The sequence below is a fragment of the Gopherus evgoodei genome, chromosome 19, assembly GCF_007399415.2.
Source record: "Gopherus evgoodei ecotype Sinaloan lineage chromosome 19, rGopEvg1_v1.p, whole genome shotgun sequence".
In the NCBI taxonomy this organism is placed as follows: domain Eukaryota; kingdom Metazoa; phylum Chordata; order Testudines; family Testudinidae; genus Gopherus; species Gopherus evgoodei.
This window is the reverse complement of record NC_044340.1, coordinates 22,008,109-22,029,591: the sequence shown is the minus strand read 5'-3', so window position 1 is coordinate 22,029,591 and position 21,483 is coordinate 22,008,109. Positions and strand designations below refer to the sequence as shown.

At 40.6% G+C, this 21,483-nt stretch overlaps 1 protein-coding gene across 2 annotated transcripts in view; it reads left to right on the top strand.

Annotated features, from left to right (window-relative positions):
- The first annotated feature begins 4,279 nt into the window (after positions 1-4,279).
- Positions 4,280-21,483, top strand: part of DDX6 (DEAD-box helicase 6) — a 30,088-nt gene continuing 12,884 nt past the window's right edge. Inside the window, exons 1-11 of one of the 2 annotated variants that reach the window (XM_030538305.1) lie at positions 4,280-4,386; positions 8,428-8,894; positions 10,680-10,743; positions 11,237-11,341; positions 12,646-12,775; positions 13,362-13,508; positions 14,037-14,131; positions 16,831-16,953; positions 17,424-17,552; positions 18,001-18,117; positions 19,613-19,676. In XM_030538305.1, coding sequence (XP_030394165.1) covers positions 8,695-8,894; positions 10,680-10,743; positions 11,237-11,341; positions 12,646-12,775; positions 13,362-13,508; positions 14,037-14,131; positions 16,831-16,953; positions 17,424-17,552; positions 18,001-18,117; positions 19,613-19,676 — 1,174 coding nt within the window. In that variant the 5' untranslated portion in view covers positions 4,280-4,386; positions 8,428-8,694. Of the gene's footprint in view, positions 4,387-4,696; positions 4,831-8,427; positions 8,895-10,679; positions 10,744-11,236; positions 11,342-12,645; positions 12,776-13,361; positions 13,509-14,036; positions 14,132-16,830; positions 16,954-17,423; positions 17,553-18,000; positions 18,118-19,612; positions 19,677-21,483 lie in introns of those variants that run through there. The other variant, XM_030538304.1, reaches the window with a different exon arrangement.

The following is a 21,483-nucleotide window of genomic DNA, read 5'->3' as shown; positions in this document are numbered from 1 at the left end:
TGGAGAAGGGGTATTTGAGGAATGTGAGTGTTAAAGACTGGTAGCTTCTCTCTAGGTACCTGATACATTGAGTATATGGATCATAGTTTATTGAAATGTACTAGCTGGGTTGAGAATTTAATGGATGTGTTATTAGATAGTTGTTAGCCGCTTATATAAAGAGGGTTTTCTTTTGTTTTTGTTTTTTAAAGGTAGTTTCTCGGTTTATTCTGCTTTGCATGGCTATTTGGCAGAAGAATTTTATTGAATGAGATCAGAAGGCATACAGAGGTGACTGATGTAGTGCAGGCGATGTATGACGCAAAGCAGAGATGGGCGGGTCATGTAGTCCATAGGCAAGACAATAGATGGGCAACCCACATAAGCGGCTGGATCCCCAGAGACCACAAGGTGTGAGGGTAATCTAAGCCTCTGACTTCCTGGGTGTTTTAAGCTTCTCTGGGTCTCATCAGGCTGCAGAACTTTGTCGTCCCTGGTATCTCATTGATTCTCAGTTATCTCTTTACAGAAATAGAGCTCTTCAGCCCACCTGTCCTAGGCCCCCAAGACAAGCGCTGACCCCCAAGACAGCCTAGTTGCTTAAACACACCCTCTCCCTCCTTCACACTGCAAGGTGTGAAGCTTCTGGTTACGGTTTAATTGTCTCTGCAGAAACAGTAACTGTGCAGAACGTAGCACACTTAACAGAGATTAACACCTTAACACTTCAAACATAGCAGAGTACAGATCAAACAAAACAATAGACATCTTAAACCGCAATATCCGTCACTAGCTCTTCATTTAAGAGTCCTGGGGGGACCATTTGCTGCCAGGAAGGCAAGCAGAGAGTCCCCTGCCTCATGCAGACTTTCTCCCTGTTGTGTTGTTTCTCCCTCATGAAGTCCTTGCCCAGCTTGCGTGACCACCTTACTCTTTCCTACCACCACACTCCTCTTCCTGTCTGGTTCCTCTGTTCCTATGTGTTTATTAAATCTCCCCTGGACATTTGGCCATTTTTTGTTCTGCTCCTATTTTTCCCTACTCTCTTCAGAGGGGTAAAATAAAACTGTTCTCCCAAGGATGCAGCTAGTTTTTACTTTCTAGAATAATATTGTGACCAAAGAGTTGTCATTAACTTTAAATATTTCCTACTGTCCTCAGTATGAGGAAGACATGCTGTCATGCTGATAAGACATGATGGATACAGAAACATCTAGGCATTCATGATACAGCATCTTTCATAATAATAATTAATAATATAATCCAGAATTCATAAATTTGTACTGACAGATTCCCAAATTATCACATCTGTACATCCCATTTGCACTCTGAATTATCCACAGAAGTTAAGTTAAGTTAAATAATACCCCAGCTACCAGCCTCCACCAGACAACATCTACTACACAGGGTTAGCCTTTTGGCCTGCAGGACCTCAGTAAAAAGAAAAAAGGTTAAGCGATATTTTCACTTTCTTGTTCCATCACCACAGTCTGGCTGGTGCAATAGTAAAAAGAATAGGATTACTTGTGGCACCTTAGAGACTAACAAATTTATTTGAACATAAGCTTTCCAGACTCACCAGCCTCACTGCCAGAGGAAAAGGCTGAGATGGCCTGTGAATTCTGGAGTCAGCACAGAACACTATACTACTGATTATTTTAACAAGGGATTCCCACAATTTTTTCCCCATGTACCAGGATGAGGCCATGGACAGACTGGATGAGAGACTGGTGAATCCATTTACGTTCTCATTTAAATAAAGCTCAGGCAGGACTACTTGGCATCCAATGTGTATGAAGTGCATTTAGCTAGAAACATACTTTATTTCTGAAAAAACATACTATGTTGATTAGCAGAACACAATACATGGAAATAAATAATCCCTGGCAGGGATATGTTAGCAGTATCCAGAGAGGGGATGACTCCCTCTGCAGCAGGAAAATCAACTCTCCATGCACTTTGGCATCAGAATAATAGAAAGGGGTCCGAAGAGTTTCCTCCAGCACATCACTGGCATAGAACTGCAAGGCCCTCCAGCACCTAACGTACTTATGCCTAGGGCCAACCCTTATCAAGTACAAGGCTCTGTAGGTGAAAGTTTCAGATATAGTACTCAAGGCCAGCCCTTGACCAAATGGTGCCCCAGGTGAGAAACATCTCCAGCGCCGTTCCCCCTCCACCTCCATTTGTTAAAATTCTGAATACCTTATTTTTTATTGTATTTGTAGCCCATTTCATGAGCCTGATGCATGATTTACATCCATGATTTATCCCTGTCATACAAAATTGACCAGTGACGCCCCATCCCTTATATACCCACAAGGGCATGGCTAACATTCTAGGAGGTTCAGGGAAAATGTAGTTCTCTGAAAGTCTAGAAGGTTCAGTGAGATTCTACAAAGGTCCAGAACATTCTAGGAGGTTAGTGAACAACGAAACTACATGCAGAATACCTGACACATTTTCCTTCTAGCATTCTATTTTCTCTTTTGTCACTAACAACAAAAACAGTACCCCAAGCCTGGTGCCGCAGCAGTCGACTGGGCCTGCCCCTACATTTGGCCCTGATAGTACTTACAAATCTGCTTTTCCTGTGTTCCCTGATGTCTTCAGAGGTTTCTTCCTGATCCTGACATACAAAATTAAACATTTATAGTTTCAATGTTAATTTTTTGGTACTTTATTGACTAATTATGTGATAGTGTCTTAGTAACTAATGGTTTAAAAGCCACAATGCAGCTAAAAGTAATTTAAGTGCTAATTGGTTAAGTGGGAGAGCATAAAAGGAAGGCATAAGGCATAGAGAAAGAGTTTGTGTTGAGATCATAACAGCTATAAGTGCAGATCAATGTAAGAATAAATAAACATAATCTTGAATTCTAAAGTGGTTTGTTGCAATAGTTATAACAAATTAAGTAGTGAGAGTGATGGACATATGAACCAGTGTACTAAGTTTAAATAGTTTGGGAATATATCCAAATTATTTTGCTTACTAAATTACTGTTTTCTTTCTATTTTGCAACTAAATGTAAGACAAGTTTTCCTTTTAAATAATCTAATTTTTAAAACTGATTTTTCCTTCATGTTCAAGGGTGAGCTGCAGTTTGCAAATTATTTTTTTTCCATTAGCATTCAATATTTTTTCCAGCTGAGATTAAATATAGGGTGGGGACAGCAAATCTTAAATATTTTTGTCCTTTGTAAAATATTTGTTGCCACAAGTGTTCGTTTCTAATTAAGGATAGAAGGAAAGTCTTGGTCAGCTGATCCTTATAACTGAGACAATAACTTGCTGTACTATTAATTTGAGTAGTCTTAACCAATGGTTTTGTTGTCTGACTCCTACTTCTATTTGACTCACTCTAAAGTTACTTTAATAGAGTTATTTCATGTTAGCCAGGAATAGTTTCAATATCTCATAATTACTATCGGTGTAGAAATTAGACTTTTAACTCCGCTTTCATTTGTTAAGTTGCTAATTTAAAAAAACTCTTATCACAACGGAGGAAACAGTCACTAAATCTGGCTCTAAATCTGTTAGAATAGCGCAAGAAATTCGGATTTGGATGAAGGGATGATTTTTAAAAAAGCCATTGTTATTTCTGAACGTGTAATTACTTCAAGGAAGATTAATGAAGAGGGGGTAGTCAAGAGAGGCTTGACTGAGAAGATGTACCAAGTCACTGTCTCACCTGGAGGGCCACTCGCTCCCTCGTCTTGGATTAATGCCAAAGCAGCTGTTTGGAGTGCCTCAGGAGTGATTTTACTGGGGTTCACAGGAATATTGACATCGCTTTCGGTTTATCGCTGATGGAGGCAGGAGAGCCACGGAGACTCCTCTAAAGTCGCTGTTTAATGCTACTTCATTTGTTAATTAATACAACAGAAGGGGGCTTAATTCTCGCTTCCCTGCTTGTGAAACTGCCTGATGCCTCTGGCCCCGCTTCCCTGACGCTCGGTTTAAGGCGGTTTTTACCAGCCCACGTGAGGGCGCGCCCGGCCCTCGCCCAGGCGCGCCGGCGCAGGCTGGGAAAGCGGCTGCTATTCCGCGGCCGCGTTTCGCAGCGCCTCTGGGGCGCCCCACTTACATGTGAAGCCTCGTTTCACGCCGATTAGAAATCGCGCGCGGTGAGATGGCGGCGCGTGTGCGCGAAGAAACCGCGCACAACACAGCCCGCCCCCCGCCGCGCGGTGTAGCCGCGGCTGCGGCTCCGGCCCCGGAGGGAGGCAGGGAGCCCATGTTGTCCCGGGCAGCGCAGGTTTAAGTGACGCGAGGGGCAGAAGGAGGAGCTGGCGGGCCTCGGGCAGGCCTGGAGGGAGCAGCAGATGCCGAACGCAGACTGCGACTGCCCCCTTTAAAAGAAGCGCTGATGAGCGTGGCGGGGAAATGGCCGAGGCCGAGCTGAGGTGGGTATAAGCCTGAGGAGGCTGTCCCCGCCGCAGCCCTCTCCCGCCACGGGGCCGGGCCAGGCGGTAACGGGCCACACGGCTCTAGCGGAGCGTGCTCCAGGCAGGGAAAGCCTGGCAGCGCCTAACAGCAGGTGACGGCGGGTTCTTGGTGGGCTCCGCGTGGGGCGGTCGCCAGTGGAGTGAGGGTGCGAAGAGTCCGTGTGTCGTGCGGGACACACCGGCTCCGCCAGGAGGCCGCTTCGAGACTAGCGCTGAGGTAACGGGGGTGGACCCAGGGGCCTGGCCTGGCCTGCCAGCCTACCCGGCCGGGAGGGGGAGGGCACACGAGAGGAAGAAGGAAGCCGCCATCTTGGAGCTTCGAATCGCCATAACAAGGCACCAAGCGGGCGAGTGCGAGGACTTTTTTAGCCGGGAGAGCGGGCAGCGCAGCCGGCGGCGCCGGTGAGGAGGGTGCTGGGGGAGTGGCCTTTGGGGCTGGGCATGGGGCCGCTCGGGCATCGGCCTGTACTTTGGCGAGGCGTGAGGCCTGCGGCCTGTTCTGGAGAGGGGTCTGGGCTGGGTCGGGCCTATCGGGCGGCCATCCCGGATTGGAGGGGTTACACTGCGGAGGGACTTGATGGGTCTCATCCGCCTCCCATGGGGGGCCCCTGCAGGCGTGTTAGGGCACGGGGGGTGAGCGAGCACTTTGCCAAGGGGTGGTGGGGAAGGCTGTGAAGTGGGGGGAGGCGTGTAGCTGCTAGCCTGGCCGTGCGGCGGGGTTGGTGTTTCACGCAGGGTCCCTCACCAGCGGGGTTGGTGTATCTGGGGAGCAGCGCTCCCCTCGGTGCCTGGGGCCCGGAGGGGGCGGGGATGGTCTTTTGTTTCCCCGGCGGATGTTGCCGGAGTCGGGTGCCCGCTGATGTTGCGCAGATACATTTGTAGGGTTGTGCCTGTTCCTGCAGGCTGCTCCTGTCTGTTCGCAGATAAACGCGCCGTGTATACGTTTGTTGTTGAACCGGGGCGCCCCTCGGCTGTGGTGGTGCCGGGCTGCCCCTGTTTTTGCCTGCTGAAGTAGCCTCCTTCCCCGAGCTCTGCAGAAACCGCTGCGGACACTCATACTGTCACTCCCAGGCAGAGGCCCATGGCGATGTGGGAGTGAAGCAAAAAGTGTTGAAGCTGCTGCGCTGCATTGTTTCGGATAATGAAACGTTCAGTTATTTTTCGAGGGGCGGTGGGGAGAGGATGAGAATATGGTTGGAATTTCTAAACCGGGGTCGGCGACCTTTCAGGAGTGTTGTGCCGAGTCGTCTTTTAGTCACTCTAATTTAAGGTTTCGCGTGCCAGTAATGCATTTTAACGTTTTCAGAAGGTCTCTTTCTATAAGTCTAGAATATATAACTAAACTATTGTTGTATGTAAAGTAAATAAGGCTTATAAAATCTTTAAGAAACTTCATTTAAAACACAGCTCTGGGAACTGGTGGCCAGGACCCAGGCAGTGTGAGTGCCACTGAAAATCGCATGTGTGCCATAGGTTGCCTACCCCTGTTCTAAACTGATTGACGCTGCAGTGAGGGCCTTACGTTTGAGGAAATGTAGGTCCGTTCTGGAGCAGCCCACCTCTGCCTCGGGACTTTAGAGGACTGTTTGCTTGAACCCTAGCAAACAGTGGAAGACATGGTTCCTGGAGTCACTTAAAAAGCTCCCCTAATTTTGCATTTGTTCATATAGCATTGTGTGCTCTTTTTAGGCAAAAATCAAAGTTCCTTGGGGAAAGGAGGATGTTTACTGCTGAAAGGGAAGTGGAAATGTGTAGGGCAGCAGCTTCCATAGTCTGCATACGTGGTCAAAATCAAGAAAGGAAATGCTTAGAATAGGGGTGGTGAGCTTTACTAGTAGAGGGCACTAGCTTTCAAAATGGTGGGGTTGCTTGTCCCTGAAATTTTAGTGTTTTTTTTTTAAGATTTATTAAATATAGTTTTACTTTATTACATATTATACTTCAAAGTTTTGGAATCCTACTGTGAGTGCGGGTTAAGATATTTAAAGGCATGTTGCCAGGTAAAATAAAAATGAAAGTGGGTACTAACAACACATTATTAAAGTTTAAAGTTGAATTTACCTCTTGCTGTATCTTTCTCTGCTGTTTTATATTTTTTTGCTTCGATATCTGAGTTGTAGCACAAGGGAAATGTCTTAATCCAAATAGTGTTTCCTTTGACTTCTTAAAAATGAAGATATTGTTATTAAAACACTTTACAAGATTTTTGGGTCTGTGGCAATATTCCTGTAAATTAAAGGTACTTGAAAATGACATCCATCTGAAAATATTTCAACTCCTCATAACAGTGTACCATCTAAAATGACTGACTGTCCCAGAGATTGGAGGAAAGTGGGGTGTGTGTGTGTTGCTTTTTTTTTAAGATTGCCTTGTGCAGTTGGCAGTTCTTCACATACTAATTTGAATTGTTTCCCTTCCTTAGTAAGTTGTTGCTGTCTTTGCTTTGAAACAGAAATAAAGTTAAAGGGGAATGTTTGGGGAAAAAAATAAACTTGATTATAAAACCATAAAAGTTGGCAGACTCAGAAGCAGGTTGTAGTACCTGAAACTGCTTGTAACTGTTTTTGAAAGTGATTAGATGTTGGTGTCCCTTTAAGGAATGTTTGTATTTGAATTATGTGGGTGGATTTTACCTGGGCATGGGGAGAGGTATCTTGTAAACAGCATTTTTATAAGAATGCAGTAATCAAGCAATGCTGCTTTTGTTTTGTATTTATTGTGTAAAAATGCAGCTGCTTTGTGGTGATACTTACTATATGTCAAGCCTGTAAATCCTTTTTTGAAAAGGCTATTGATAGGCTTGTAGAGTTTACTTGTTAGTAACAATTGTAGGGTTACTTCAAAGAAATTAATCTTACAATTTTGTACTTTAGTAATTCACTATGAAGAGTGTGTTATCTTGTTTGCTAAATAGTCAGTTATAGTTAATTTTCCAATACTCTGCCACTAACTTTACATTTGTTTTGTATGTATCTGTTTTCTGAGAGCATCAGGCAGGTTTTTCATTGACAAACTTATTTTGAATGTAACTCAAAGGGTGTTAGCTCAGTTAAAAAATTAAGGGGCTAATCTCTATTGATAGTTTTGTATCTGAATTGCTATCTCTAATTAGAGAACTTAACCACTGTGAGTAAATATATATAAATTTTTTGAGGTTTTGTGAATGTAATAAAACAGGAAGCTGTTTTGATTCACTGAGAGTGAAGGACTTGGTTTCACTATTTGAAATTGAAGTTTTTTTTTAAATTGTACATTTTACCTGTTAAACCAGCTGTTAAAATTAAACCTCTACTTAAACAGAAATAGAATTTATAAGTTTCAGATTTCCAGTGTTTTTCAGATAATGTTCATCTTGCATACTGTATTAGTGTGCTCTTCTCTACCCCTTCTCCAACTGAGATATTAAAGTAATTGCATAGTGGCCCCCACCCCCAGTTTTCCCTATAAACAGCTGCTATGTTCTGCCCCAGAGATGGCTGCACTTCAAGCTTGGGTGGAATAATCTCTGTGACTCATACCTATGTTCCTGGGGTGTCGTTAATATTTGTAAAGCACTTCATTACATAAAAGATGTTAAGTACACATTTTTACAGAAAGCAAAGAGTCCTGTGGCACCTTTATAGACTAACCGAAGTGGGTCTTCACCCACAAAAGCTCATGCTCCAATACTTCTGTTAGTCTATAAGGTGCCACAGGCCTCTGTTACTTTTTACAGATCAAGACTAACACGGCTACCCCTCTGATACTTGACATTTTTATAGAGCTCCACGTGATGCCATAAAATGATAGTTGTGGGCTCAGTTTTAAGTAGGGAAGTTACCTTTTGGTTTATTTGTGACACTTGATCTTTTGGGTGCCTTTGTTTAAAGTACTGAGGATTTGGATGCTTGTTCTGGTAGTGCTTCAGTTAAAGTATTGAAATCGTTTGTAATAATAGTAATGTGATATTTTTACACACTCAGTCCATGTATTAATTATTTTTTTCTGCATCTTTTTCAGACTGAAGTGAATGAATTCAGATATAAATCAACTTTGTTAGAGGGCTTTTTAAAAAAAAAAAAAGTTGTTCCACGGTGCATCAGAGCAAGTTACTACTTTACTGTTGAGTGACTTACAGGTGCTTGCCTGCATTGCAATAAAGGACTCATATATTGAGCAAGACTTATTTATCTCTTCATTTTGGAGAGTCTAATAAACTGTTATTACAGTTTCTGTACTGACTTTCAAAGTTTTGAAGTCTAAAAAGACATTTTTACAAATAAAAACATGAGCACGGCCAGAACAGAGAACCCTGTTATAATGGGTCTATCCAGTCAGAATGGGCAGCTGAGAGGCCCTGTAAAACCAAGTGGGGGCCCAGGAGGTGGGGGGACACAGACTCAGCAACAGATGAACCAGCTGAAAAACACCAACACAATCAATAATGGCATTCAACAGCAAGCACAGAGTATGACCACGGCTATTAAGTAAGTATTTGCATAAATGTTAAGCAGCATCTTAAACCATGTTTGAGTTATCAGGCATTGGAGAGAATTTAAGATTTCTTGTGTTGATATTTAAGTTTTATGTCCTATTGTTACTTTAAAATTCAGTGTAGGCAATCAGATGAGGAATATGAACTACTGATAATTCAGAAATGTGAAATTAATAGACGTTCTCTGACAGATTCTGGTTATTTGTCAGTTGTGAGAATTAATAGTTAAGGCATTTTCTCAAGTTGTATACTATTGAAAAGCATAGGTTGATGGCCTACCTTAATTTATTTTCTTGATGGCTTTTCACCTAAGAAATACCACCTCATCCTGATCACTTGTTCAGGATCGATGCTAGGGATGAGGGGAAGATGTGGAGTCTATTGTAGTTTAATACAAGTGTATACGACCATAGCTTAATACAAGTGTCAAGTTGTGACATAAGGGATCTTAAAGTCACTTTGTTCTGAGTATTGTCTTGTGTCTCTGTCCCCCACCCCACTCATACACACACAGTTCAGTTACATGACATTTAGTAGATATTTCTCAGTGAATGCTAAACTAGAGCTAAATATTTTAAAACTGGGAATGCCAGTTTTTTATTTGACTTAAACCACTCATTTTCTTTCCTGTGGGGTGATTTGCAAAACATGATTTTAAAAATGTCTGATCCCTCAGTTTTGATACCTGTGCAGGTTTGAATGAAGTGTACCTGGAACAAGTGCAACACTAAACTCTCTTACTCCCTGTCCCCAATTTAGGAATTTCTGAAAATGCATTATAAGATGTGGATTTGGGAATTGAAACTGGATTTGGACAGCTCTTTCCTCCAGTTTCCAAGTTTTGGTCTGTTATAAGAACTAGACACTTGTGCATGGATAATTATTTTCTTCTGTAGTGCATGAATGAAAACTATAAACATTTATGCTTTTAATTGCTTTTGTAATTTTGAAGAAACTGCATCTCAGATGAAAATAATGCAATTCATAAAAGCAGTCCAACATATAGTTTTGGTTTAAATAGTCAAAAATCTTGTGTTTGTTGAGAGTCTGGCTAACAGAACATGGTGAACCGATTATCAGCTGGGGGTGGGAAGAAAACTTTTCTCCTTTTTTTCCCCCCTCATGGTTTATCATTGTACAAATTAGACAAATGAATTGTAGGTTCTTACTGTCTTTCAAGACAGTAGCTATGAGCACTTCACACTATTGGAAGCAGATACAGGTTATGATAGACCAGTGCTTTGTTATCATATGACAGTTCTTATAATCCTATTTTTTCCAAAGATAAGGTTGGCTAATGTTACTTGTCATGTTTGGTTCTGAAATAGTGAGGGGAACTTGATGAGATGAAAAGTTGTTGACCATATTTGCTAATGGTTAGAAGAGTGAGTAGATAATCAGTGCTTGAGAGACTCTTCTCTTAAAGTTTTCTAAGATAAGAGCAGCATTTTTGGTGAAATAATTAGGCCAGGTTCTTTGGTGCATTTACTACATTGCACTATTTAAGTGGATGCTGTTTAGAGAGAAGTATAATGCTCCGAGTTTTGGGAATTCAGGGACTTCTGAGTTCTAATTCTTGTTTTGTCATGGTCCTCCTTGCCTTGGGTAAATGGTTTAATGTCTGTACTTCAGTTTCCACATCTGTAAAACGGGGGGGGAGGGGGGAATAACGTCTCAGGCAGGTTAAGGTTTTGTGTTAGTTTTGTGCAAAGTACTAATTGTTACTAAAACAAAATAGAATTATTTAGGGATATTAACTAGTGCCTTCACATTGCAGACCTGGTGATGACTGGAAGAAGACTTTAAAACTCCCTCCAAAAGATCTGAGAATCAAAACTTCGGTAAGGATGTTTTAAAGGTAACTGTAAGCATAGGGTTGAGGATATAAGATAAATTGCAGTGACAGTGTGCTAACAGTGAGAGAATACATTTCTGATCTATTTTTAAACTTAATTAAAAGTAGATAGTAATATACATTCTTAGAGCTACTTGGCAAATATGTTTCCTTTCTCTCTCAGGTATGTTGAAACTCCAGGATATATTTTTACTTACTCTAAGAATACTACAGGATGAAGTCTGTTAGAGCTTTTACTGGAAAACAGATGCAAAGTTTTAAGTGTGTATGCAGATTACTTTGCTTGGTTCCCAGTAAGCAATACTACCTAATTATCCATGGTTGCACTACACAGATTTTTGTGAACTGCTGTATGACGAATGGTTGGAAAGGACTTATTACTCCATGCCTGGTCTTTGGCCTGCATTATTCTGTCGGACCAGTTTGTGGGGATAATTTGTATGAACTGGTCTTACTGTTCTACTTTCTTAACTACTCAGGATGTGACCTCCACAAAAGGAAATGAGTTTGAAGATTACTGTCTGAAACGGGAGTTGCTGATGGGAATTTTTGAAATGGGCTGGGAAAAACCATCTCCTATTCAGGTTAGTGCAGAGCAGATTCTTTGTGCCACATGCTGATTGCTTTAGTTTAGATATCTCATAGTCAGTCATTATGAAGTTTTTGGGCATCTTTGAGGTTTTAACACTAAGGCTTTGACAGTATAATTTCTGAGAAACTCACTTCATACTAAACTAAAAAATACCTAGTAACATAGAAATTAGACTTTTTTACCTGTTAAAGGCTTAACATATTCTTCTGTTCATCATAGAGAGGTTCGGGGGTTGTAGGCCCCAATTTGCTAAGATACTTCCAGTGTGTAAGTAGTCCCATGGATGTCAGCAATCTTCTCTGTTCACTGTTATGGACAAACTTAATAGCTCTGAGTCGATCTAAGCACCACAGAGAAATCTCTGTAGAATCTTACTGCAGTTCATCTCGCCCCTTAGTTGCAACTCTGTGCCAGTCTAATCACAAATCTCTCAGCAGAGGTGGGACAAAAGGTGACTGAGATGCACTTCAATGGAAGCTAGTACAAGCCTCCAGTAAAGTCCTCTCACTCTTGTTCTGATGTTTCTCTTGTTTTGTGATCTGCAAATTATTTTCTAATTTTTTTTTAAAATGAGCACTGGAGAAGGATTAAAGTACACACAGTTTGCCGTTTCACCTCATCGTGGGGAATATGATACAAGGCATTCTGAACACTTATCTTCACCCAGGCTCTAAGTCTTAGGGAATGGTTTTATACTTTTTACTGAACAGCAGAAAGAAAAATACTTCTTGTTTTTGAGTCTGGAGCTGGCTCCATAGAGAATGTCTTCATTTTCAAAAGCTAATAAAGCCCTCTGTTTTCACAGTGTAATGTTAAAATATGTACATGGTCTTGAAGTCACAGAGGCAGTTTTCTTTACTTTCTACCTAGACCTTTTTCGGGTCTAATTGGTGTCTGGAATGGAGGTTAGGTTGGAGAGCCCTTCTCTCCCCATGGGATAGTTTTGATAGCACCTCTCCCCCATCTCCTTTGCTGTACCTAATATGTGTACACGGTGCACATTAGGATCATTCCTGTGGTAGCTGTTCCATTCAGTCTGCCTATGACCAGGCTAGACTAGTGGGGCATTGATAAATGGGATACTGGGAGCAGTTTTCTCACAAGTGGAATGCTGAAATGCCTTTGCTTGATCAGTCTGTCTTGTGATGAGGCTGGTGTACTTTCATATATAGGGTCTTATAACTCGCTTTTGCATTGGTAAGTTCTCCTGTCCCTTATTGGGGTCAGTGTTAAACAGAGCCGATATAGATATATGAGGTGGTTCTTCTGTTGCATTGCCCTGTGCTTGCTTTTCAGGAGGAGAGTATTCCCATTGCTTTGTCTGGTAGGGATATCTTGGCTAGAGCTAAAAATGGAACGGGCAAGAGCGGAGCCTACCTCATTCCCTTACTTGAACGGCTAGACTTAAAGAAGGACAATATACAAGGTGAGTTGAAGACAGTTTTACATGAAGCTCTATCTACGAAGTAACATGAGTAGCCTGACTGCTGCACGCCAGTATTGGTGGGATGAGATATTTGAAGATTGTATGCATCTGTGTAGCTTGATGGCCTGCAGATTTATACTTAAAATTGGTGGTTGAATTTTTCAAAGCAACCTGGGGATTTGGACATACTTTCAATTAAAATTAATCCCCAACACTGCTTTGAAAATTTCAACTACTACAAATTTCTTCTCCATCCTTGCTTATATGCCCTGAAAAGAAGTGTGGTGTACAGGTGGTTGGGGTATAAGTTGTGGCTGGCGCTATATAACAGCACGCAAGGAATGCCAGTGCTTCAACACAGTGATACTTCCTTGTCATGAAGAATACCCATGCAGTTTCCATGACAAGTCATTAAGAATTTTCATAGACCTCCTTAAACCTGCTAAAGTTTAGCCATCATAGAGTTTGAGTGCATGTGTTCATTAGGATAATCATTCTTTAATGCCTTTTTGAACTGGGAGGAAGGCAGTATTAAAGGATAAAATGCATCCTGTATGCTGAGGATTTTGTGTATCTTCTCTTTCAGCAATGGTGATCGTTCCCACTCGAGAATTAGCATTGCAGGTCAGTCAGATCTGTATCCAGGTTAGCAAACACATGGGAGGTGCCAAAGTGATGGCAACAACAGGAGGAACCAATCTGCGTGATGACATCATGAGGCTTGATGATACAGGTTAGGACACTTCCCAATTAAGGTTGCTGCTTTTTAGCTGCTTGCACAGTACTTGAAAGCCTAGCACTAAATTCTCCTCTTTCAGCTATTATTGTCCTAGCATTGGCCTTTTATGAGCCAGGCTTAGGTTTTATGCATACATTCTACACTCGTCTGTAAGGACTGGTCTTTGCGAGCATCTAGTTTGCAGGAAACGGGGGTGTAAATATGCTGTGTGCTAACTGTCCAGGTGGACTCTGCTTCAGTGCACTATAGGTTCTGTAGTGCACTTTGATCTACACCGCTTTGAAACAGCAAGACCTCTGAGCATACTACAGAACTTATAGTGAGTGGGAACGGGGTCCACGTAGACGATTAGTATGTCAGGCTTCCTTGAGGTAGATTTACACCCCAATTTTCCACAAACTTTCTGCAAATAAGCCCTTAAAGTTGACCTAGCGTAATTGTCAGCCAAGCCAATGTTGTGTATTTGTACTGTTTCTTATCCAAGCAAAAAGTCACCTAAATGTATTTTCTTTTAATTTACAGTGCATGTGGTGATAGCTACTCCTGGGAGAATTCTGGATCTCATCAAGAAAGGAGTAGCAAAGGTTGAACACGTCCAGATGATAGTACTGGATGAGGCAAGTTGCTGTCTTAACGATCTGCAAAACATGGAAAGATATTTAACATGAAGATACAACAATGACACATCTCTGTAGGCCTGCTCATTGAGCATTGTTGGCCATTAAAATGGTCAGACTTTCTGTAGACACCATAAAGCTGAGATTGATCCATTTTTGCATTTTTTTTTTTTTTTTTTTTTTTTGCGGGTGGGGGGAGTCGTTTGGGAGGTATGAGTTTTCAACATGTACTTTTCTCGGAGACTGATAGAAGCAAACTGGCAGGGAAAGTTTGCTTTCCCCTTATTTTGTAGGACCACTGAGCATTAGGTTAACAATCTCTTCTGAAAGGGGTAGCTCTTACTCTTCCGTTTAAAATGACTGTTGTAATACAGACCTCTCAGTATAAAGTGATATACAAAGATCTAGTAGATTCATAGTTTCCAAGGGGTCTGACCTCCTGTACAACATATGCCATAAATCTTCCCCAAAATAATTCCTAGAGCATATCTTTTTTTGATCAACATCTGATCTTGATTTAAAAAAAACCACCACAACCTTTGGTAAACTGTTGAAATGGTTAATTATTCTCACCATTAAAAACATTATGCATAATTTTCAGTCTGAATTTGTCTGTCTTCCACTTCCAGCCATTGAATCATGTTCTACCTTTTTCTGCCAGATTGAAGAGTCCATTGCTAAACATTTGTTCTCCAGTAGAGTAAAAGTGACGTTCCTTCTAAGGTCTCTTGAAACAACTGAATCAGTCAGGGCGCTGGGAGTGTGGGATATGAGAAATAGCTTGCTACATCCGATAGACATTGGGTTCATGCTGGATAATCGGCTGACCCTAATCTCCTAGTGTGATGCTGTGGCTAAAAAGGCTAATGTGATCCTTGGATCCATAAACGGGCATCTTGAGTAGGAGTAAAGGTTATTTTACCTCTATCACTGGTATGGCTGCTGCTGGAAAAGTTTGTCGTGTTCTGGTGTCCCCAATTAAAGAAAGATGTCGAAAACTTGGAGAGGGTTCAGAGAGCCAAGAGAATTATTAAAGGGTTAGAAAACATGCCTTATGGTGAAAGACTCAAGGAGCATAATCTCTTTCACTTAAGAAATAGCTGACTGCGAAGAGTTACAAAGGAATCTCACAAAATTGGGTGCTTGGGCAATGAAACAGTAGGTGGATTTAATCAATGTTGAATTTCGAAGTAATGTGCATTGGGAAAACGTAATCCAACCATACATACAAAATGATAGGGTCTAACTTAACTGTTACCACTCAGGAAAGTGACATTGGAGTTATTGTGGATATATCTCTGAAAACATCTGCCCAGTGTACAGTGGCAGTCAAAAAAGCTGCCAATGTTAGGACCAATTAGGAGGGGGATAGATACGATAAAAATCATAATGTCACTATATAAGTTTGATGGTACACCCACAGATTGTATGCTGCATGCAGTTCTGGTTGCTCCATCTCAGAGATACATTAGAATTGGAATAGATGCAGAGAAGGGCAACCAAGTATTAGGAGTGTGGAACAGCTTCTGTATGAGAAGATAGTGAGACTGGGACTGATGAGCTTAGAAAAGAGATGATGAAGGGGGGAAATGTGATAGAGGTCTATAAAATTATGAATGATGTGGAGAAGGTGAATAGGACAACATTATTTACCTGAAAGGTAAAATGAAACTCATAGGCAGCATGTTGAAAACAAAAAAGTATTTCACAGAGTCAACCTGTGTAACTTGTTGCCATGGGATGTTTTGAAGGCCAACAGGATAACTGGATTCAGAAAGGAATTAGATAAGTTCATGGGGGATAAATCCATCAGTGGCTGTTAGACAAGATCCTCAAGGTCACAACCCTGTGCTCCATGTGTCCCTAGACCTCCCAACGGTGTGAAGCTGGGACTGGACAATAGGGATGGATCACTTGAAATTGCCCTGTTCTGTTCATGACCTCTGAAGCATCTGGCACAGGCTGCTATCACAGACAGAATACTGGGTTAGATAGGCCAGTCATCCAACCTAGTATGGTTGCTCTTCTGTTAAGGTGGGGAACTGATCAGTCTGTAAGTACATACATGGGGAACAAGTATTAAATAATGGTCTCTATTCTAGATGAGAGGTGTAACATAATCCAGTGGATGGAAGCTGAAGCAAGTCAAGTTCAGATTAGGAATAAGATGTACATTTTAAACAATGAGTAATTAACAATTGGAACAGTTTAGCAAGGATGCTGGTAGATTCTCCATCACTGACAACTTTTAAATCAAGATCAGATCTTTTCTGAAACACACACACACGTGCTCTCTCTCTCCGTGTGTGTGTGTATGGGAATTATTTTGTGGAAGTTCTGTGGCCTGAGTTGAGCTCCAATTAGATGATTGCAAGGGTCCCTTCTGGCATTAGAATCTATGAATTCCGGTTAAGGAATGGGAAATCTCTTCTGCTATTCCTTCTTCAGTCTGGTATACCTCTTAAATTTGAACAGTCGGACGTGAGGCAGGATAAATTGCATTTCTCAGTGTTTGCAGTTGAAGTAAAGCTTTTCCCTAGTAGGTAAATAAAGCTGTCCATGAAGCATTATACTTAAAGCAAGCTTTCTACCCCACAAGTTGAGAACATTAGTTATATTTCATGTTCTTACTTAACATTAATACACCAAATTCCAGATATTTTTTATGTGTGAGATACAGGTTTTCCTTCTCATTGCAGGCAGATAAATTGCTGTCTCAGGATTTTGTTCAGATAATGGAGGACATTATTCTTACGCTACCTAAAAACAGGCAGATTTTGCTCTACTCAGCCACTTTCCCTCTTAGTGTACAGAAGTTCATGGTAAGTGGCCTCTTGATGCCCATTTGGGTATGGAGTGCACGGATGTGTGGAGACTTTTCCCTCATGCACATAGATAAATGTGGATCATGTAAACTGTGTCATTTCCCCCCACCGCCAATGTGATTTATGCATGGGTATTCTAAGTTGCATTCTGGATTTAGTTTTGTATCCTAAAAAAATTAAATGGGAACATTAAATAAACATGCATTGTACATAGCCAGTATTAATAAGAGAAAATAATCTCTGCAACTGCGGTCTTGGGATGCGCGGTCTTGGGATGCATGCTTCTGTTTGGCTTTATCTATTGTGGTCATGCTAGCATAACTATGTTGACAGGTGATGCATCTTTGTGTATTTGATTCATCTCAAATGTTAGGATAGTAGGTTAGGTAAGACAATACTTAATTTTTGTGAGTAGACAGGCATGTCTTTTCTACCTTAATTTAATTTGAAATGCCTCTTTATTTCAGAATTCCCATTTGCAGAAACCCTATGAGATTAACCTGATGGAGGAATTGACCTTGAAGGGAGTTACCCAGTACTATGCCTATGTAACTGAGCGGCAGAAAGTACACTGCCTCAATACGCTATTCTCTAGGGTAAGTATGCTACTGGGCAGCGTGATGCAACTAGAACACCAGTCTGAACCACTTCATTTATCCTTCAGAACATAACTTAATGGCAGAGAGATCCATTCTGTCAAGACAAGAGATTTTTCTTAACCTAGTGTTTTTGTTATTTAAAAAATGGCTTTCTTTGAATGAACAGTGACATCTTGGACTACTTACTTTCGTGCTGTAGCTTTGAAATTTGAAGCCCAGGCTCTTTTCTGAAAATGCATATTCTCTTGCCGTACTATTAAACTGCAGACCTCCTGATGGGAGAACTGTCATTATCTTCTCTTTGCAGCCAGAAGAGTGAGTGACTTCTAGCTGGAATCCCAGATGCATGTTTTGTATTCCTGAAAAGGATGCATTCTCCTCAGATTTCAAAGCTTTGTAAGTAAAATGCTGCAGCTGTTTAACCTCTCTCTCTCTCTCTCTCCAGCTCCAGATTAACCAGTCAATCATTTTCTGCAACTCCTCACAACGGGTTGAACTGCTAGCCAAGAAGATCTCCCAGCTGGGCTATTCCTGCTTCTATATCCATGCTAAAATGAGGCAGGTGAGTGTGAAGCTATACCAGTTAGTTTGAAAGCAACTGATAAAAACTTAATACAGCTGTGAATTAGAATTTTAATATTTAGTCCAGATTTGCTAGTCCTTCAAGAACTGTAACTTAAGTGTTGTACTGTTTAACGTTGATGTCATTGTCTCAAGATGAGAGCTAGTTTAGTTAAAGAAATCTTGATCATATTGCTTAGCACAGCAACTCGGTCACATGATCAAAAGCACCTTAATGAAAACCAGTTTTGATACACATTTCATGTTTTATATTTAAGTTGTCTTATGTGATTCCATTGATATGTTTTCAGGATTTTAGGTCAGTTCTCATGGTTTAGCTCCAGACTTCAATACTGATCTTGTTACTGATATGAAATGTCACGTCTCGCCAAACTATCAAAAATTGGTGGTAGGATCAGATGCCATTTGTAACTAAACTTCATTTTGAAACCTTTGATTCCAATTTATAAAAAACAAATGTATGTTAGAATTTTTCTGCTGCTACTTACTGGTAAGACACGCAATCTAAATACTCCCTGGGCTGTAAACAAACTTATATGGTGCTTTCTGGCTGCTCTCAATATTGACTGTTCATTGAAATCTGAATAAAAAGTTGGTTCTTGGTGGCACAAATCACACTTCCGACTGATCTTCAGAGCACAACACAGTGCATATTTGTTTATGCATCTCAGGCCTATAGTTTATTTAAACTGGTTGCCTAACATTAATACTACTTGAATTTTTTTCAGTGCTGCCAAGGTGGTCCATGGTTATTGATACGTAAAAATAAGAGTACTGAGTGAAGACTTGAGTTAGCAGAAAGAGACTGATTTTTCTTCATACATTGATTTATAACATAAATTCTGAATTTCTAAGCACTAAAGTAAATTGAATATTTTTACTCAACAAATAACCAACCCATTGTCTTGAAAGACTTGATAGTCAAAATATCTAGAATGAAAATAAGTAACTTTGCAAATTTTAGATTTTCTTTAGAACGTCTGTAATCTGAGTGTACTACTAGGAGACCTGATTTCTAATCCCAATTGATTTATTGTGACTTGAGGCAAATCACTTTATCTGCATCAGGCCTTCTCTAAATACAATTTTGTGTAGCTTTTCAGTAGAGAAGCCGATGTAATTTAAATTCATACAAGCCCTTTTGTATAGACACTCTTCAGTTAGTGCTTTATATTCATTTACTTTAAGAGGCACTCTTAAACAGATTGTCCATCCAGGGGGATTTCATCAATTAATCTGCATTAGTTTCTAAGCAGTTTAGTTAAATATCTATACACAAAAGTTGTACCAAAAGCCTCTCTTGTGAAACACTTTATAAAAAGGATGAAAGCACAAGAAGTGCTCAGTATTATTATTGAAGAGGTGTGTTCAGTTTTGCATGTTCCAGTGTTTTATTCCAGCTCATGGGGGAGAGGAGTCATAGGATCCATGTTTCAGTTTGTAAAAGCTGCTAATATTTTTTTCTACTTTACCAGGAACATCGTAATCGTGTGTTCCACGATTTCAGAAATGGCTTATGCCGGAATCTTGTTTGCACTGGTAAGTGTTTTTCCTTTCTTTTAAGTTTTTTTTTCAGTTTTAGTAGTAAAAACAGACTGTTTGACTTCTAGAGGTTGCAACTGGAACTAGACTTATACACAGTTCACCTGCTTTTTATCATAATGAAGAAAACTCATACTTGCCTTCAGTGATCAGAATCTTTTCAAGACTATTAGAAATGTTTGGCTAGAAGGGACCTTGAGAAGTCATGTAGTCCAGCTTCCTAGTGCTGAGGCAGGACCAAGTAAACCTAGACCATCTCTGACAGGTGTTTCTCCAGCCTGTTCTTAAAACTCTTCAGTGAAGGGAACGCCGGAGTCTGTTCCCAGAGCTTAACTTCCCTTGTAGTTAGAACGTTTTTCCAGATCCCTAACCTAAATCTCCCTGGCTGCAGATTAAGCCTATTATTACTTGTCGTGCCTTCAGTGAATGTGGAGAACAGTTGATCGCTGTCCTCTTTATAACAGCCCTTAACGTAGTTCAAGATGGTTGTGAAGTCTGAGTGAGGACTTTTTATCAGGGTTAAACAGGTTAACAAAACTAAACATTTCCTTAAAGGTCAGTTGTTTTTTTTTCTAAACAGTTCATCACTTTTGTTGCTGTCCTCTGGACTCTCTTCAGTTTGTCCACATCTCTCCTAAAGTTTGGTCTCCAGAATTGGATGCTTATCTCCAGCTGAGACCTCAGCAGTGCTGAGCAGAGCAGGACAGTTGCCTCCCATGTCTTAAAATGGGGCTCCCCTGTTAACACACTCCAGATTCTTAGCCTTTTTCACAACTGCATCACATTGTTGACTCATTCAATTTGTGATCCACTATAACGCCCTGATCATCTTCAGCAGTACTATCCCCTACCCAGTTATTCTGTATTTTGTAGTTGTGCATTTGATGTTTCCTTCCTAAATGTGTACAACTTCACATTTATCTTTATTGAATTTAATCGTTTTGATTTTCAGACCAATTCTCATTTGTCAAGATCATGTTGAATTCTAATCATGTTCTCCAAAGTGCTTGCAACCCCTCTGAGCTTGACATCATTTGCAAACTTTATATGCTTACTCTCATTTAATGAAACTACTGAATAGTACCAGGCCTAGGACTGACCCCCTTTGGGACCCCACTAGATTGTCCGAGTTTGACAGTGAACCATTGAACTACTCTTTGAGTACGATCTTTCAACCAGTTATGCACACCCTCATAGTAATTCAATCTAGACCATGTTTCCTTAGTTTGCTTATGAGAATCACGTGGAACTGTATCAAAAGCCTTATTAAAATCAAGGGGGTAACCCAGACACAGAATTAGGTTTCTTTGACATGATTTTTTGACAAATCCATGCTGGCTATTTCTTATAACACTGTGTTTTGTTTTAGTTTTTTTCCTCCTCCTAGGTGCTTACTTTAACAAATTATTAAACAATCAATTTGTATCTTTATGTAACATTATTTAAATGTTACAGTAAGATTGAGAGACAACTCCTAACAGGAGATTTCAGGCATATATATGCAAATTGTGGCAAAATAAAGACAAAAGGCAAATGTTAAATTCTCCTGCCCTCCTCCTCCAGTACTGACTTGGAATGTTTTTGAGGCATTCATTATTTGCATATTATCATGAATCATGTAGCGTCCTTCCTGTTTATGCTGAGTTTTACTCATATCCCACCTAAATGATTGTGTAAGAGTAATTTAGAAGACGACCCTTTGATTAGTTTTGCATTTGACACATGGACTGCTTTTAAGGCAGCATTTGATACATGAAGTGCTTTTAAGGCAGTTATGTACTTTACATAGGATAATTTTAGGAGC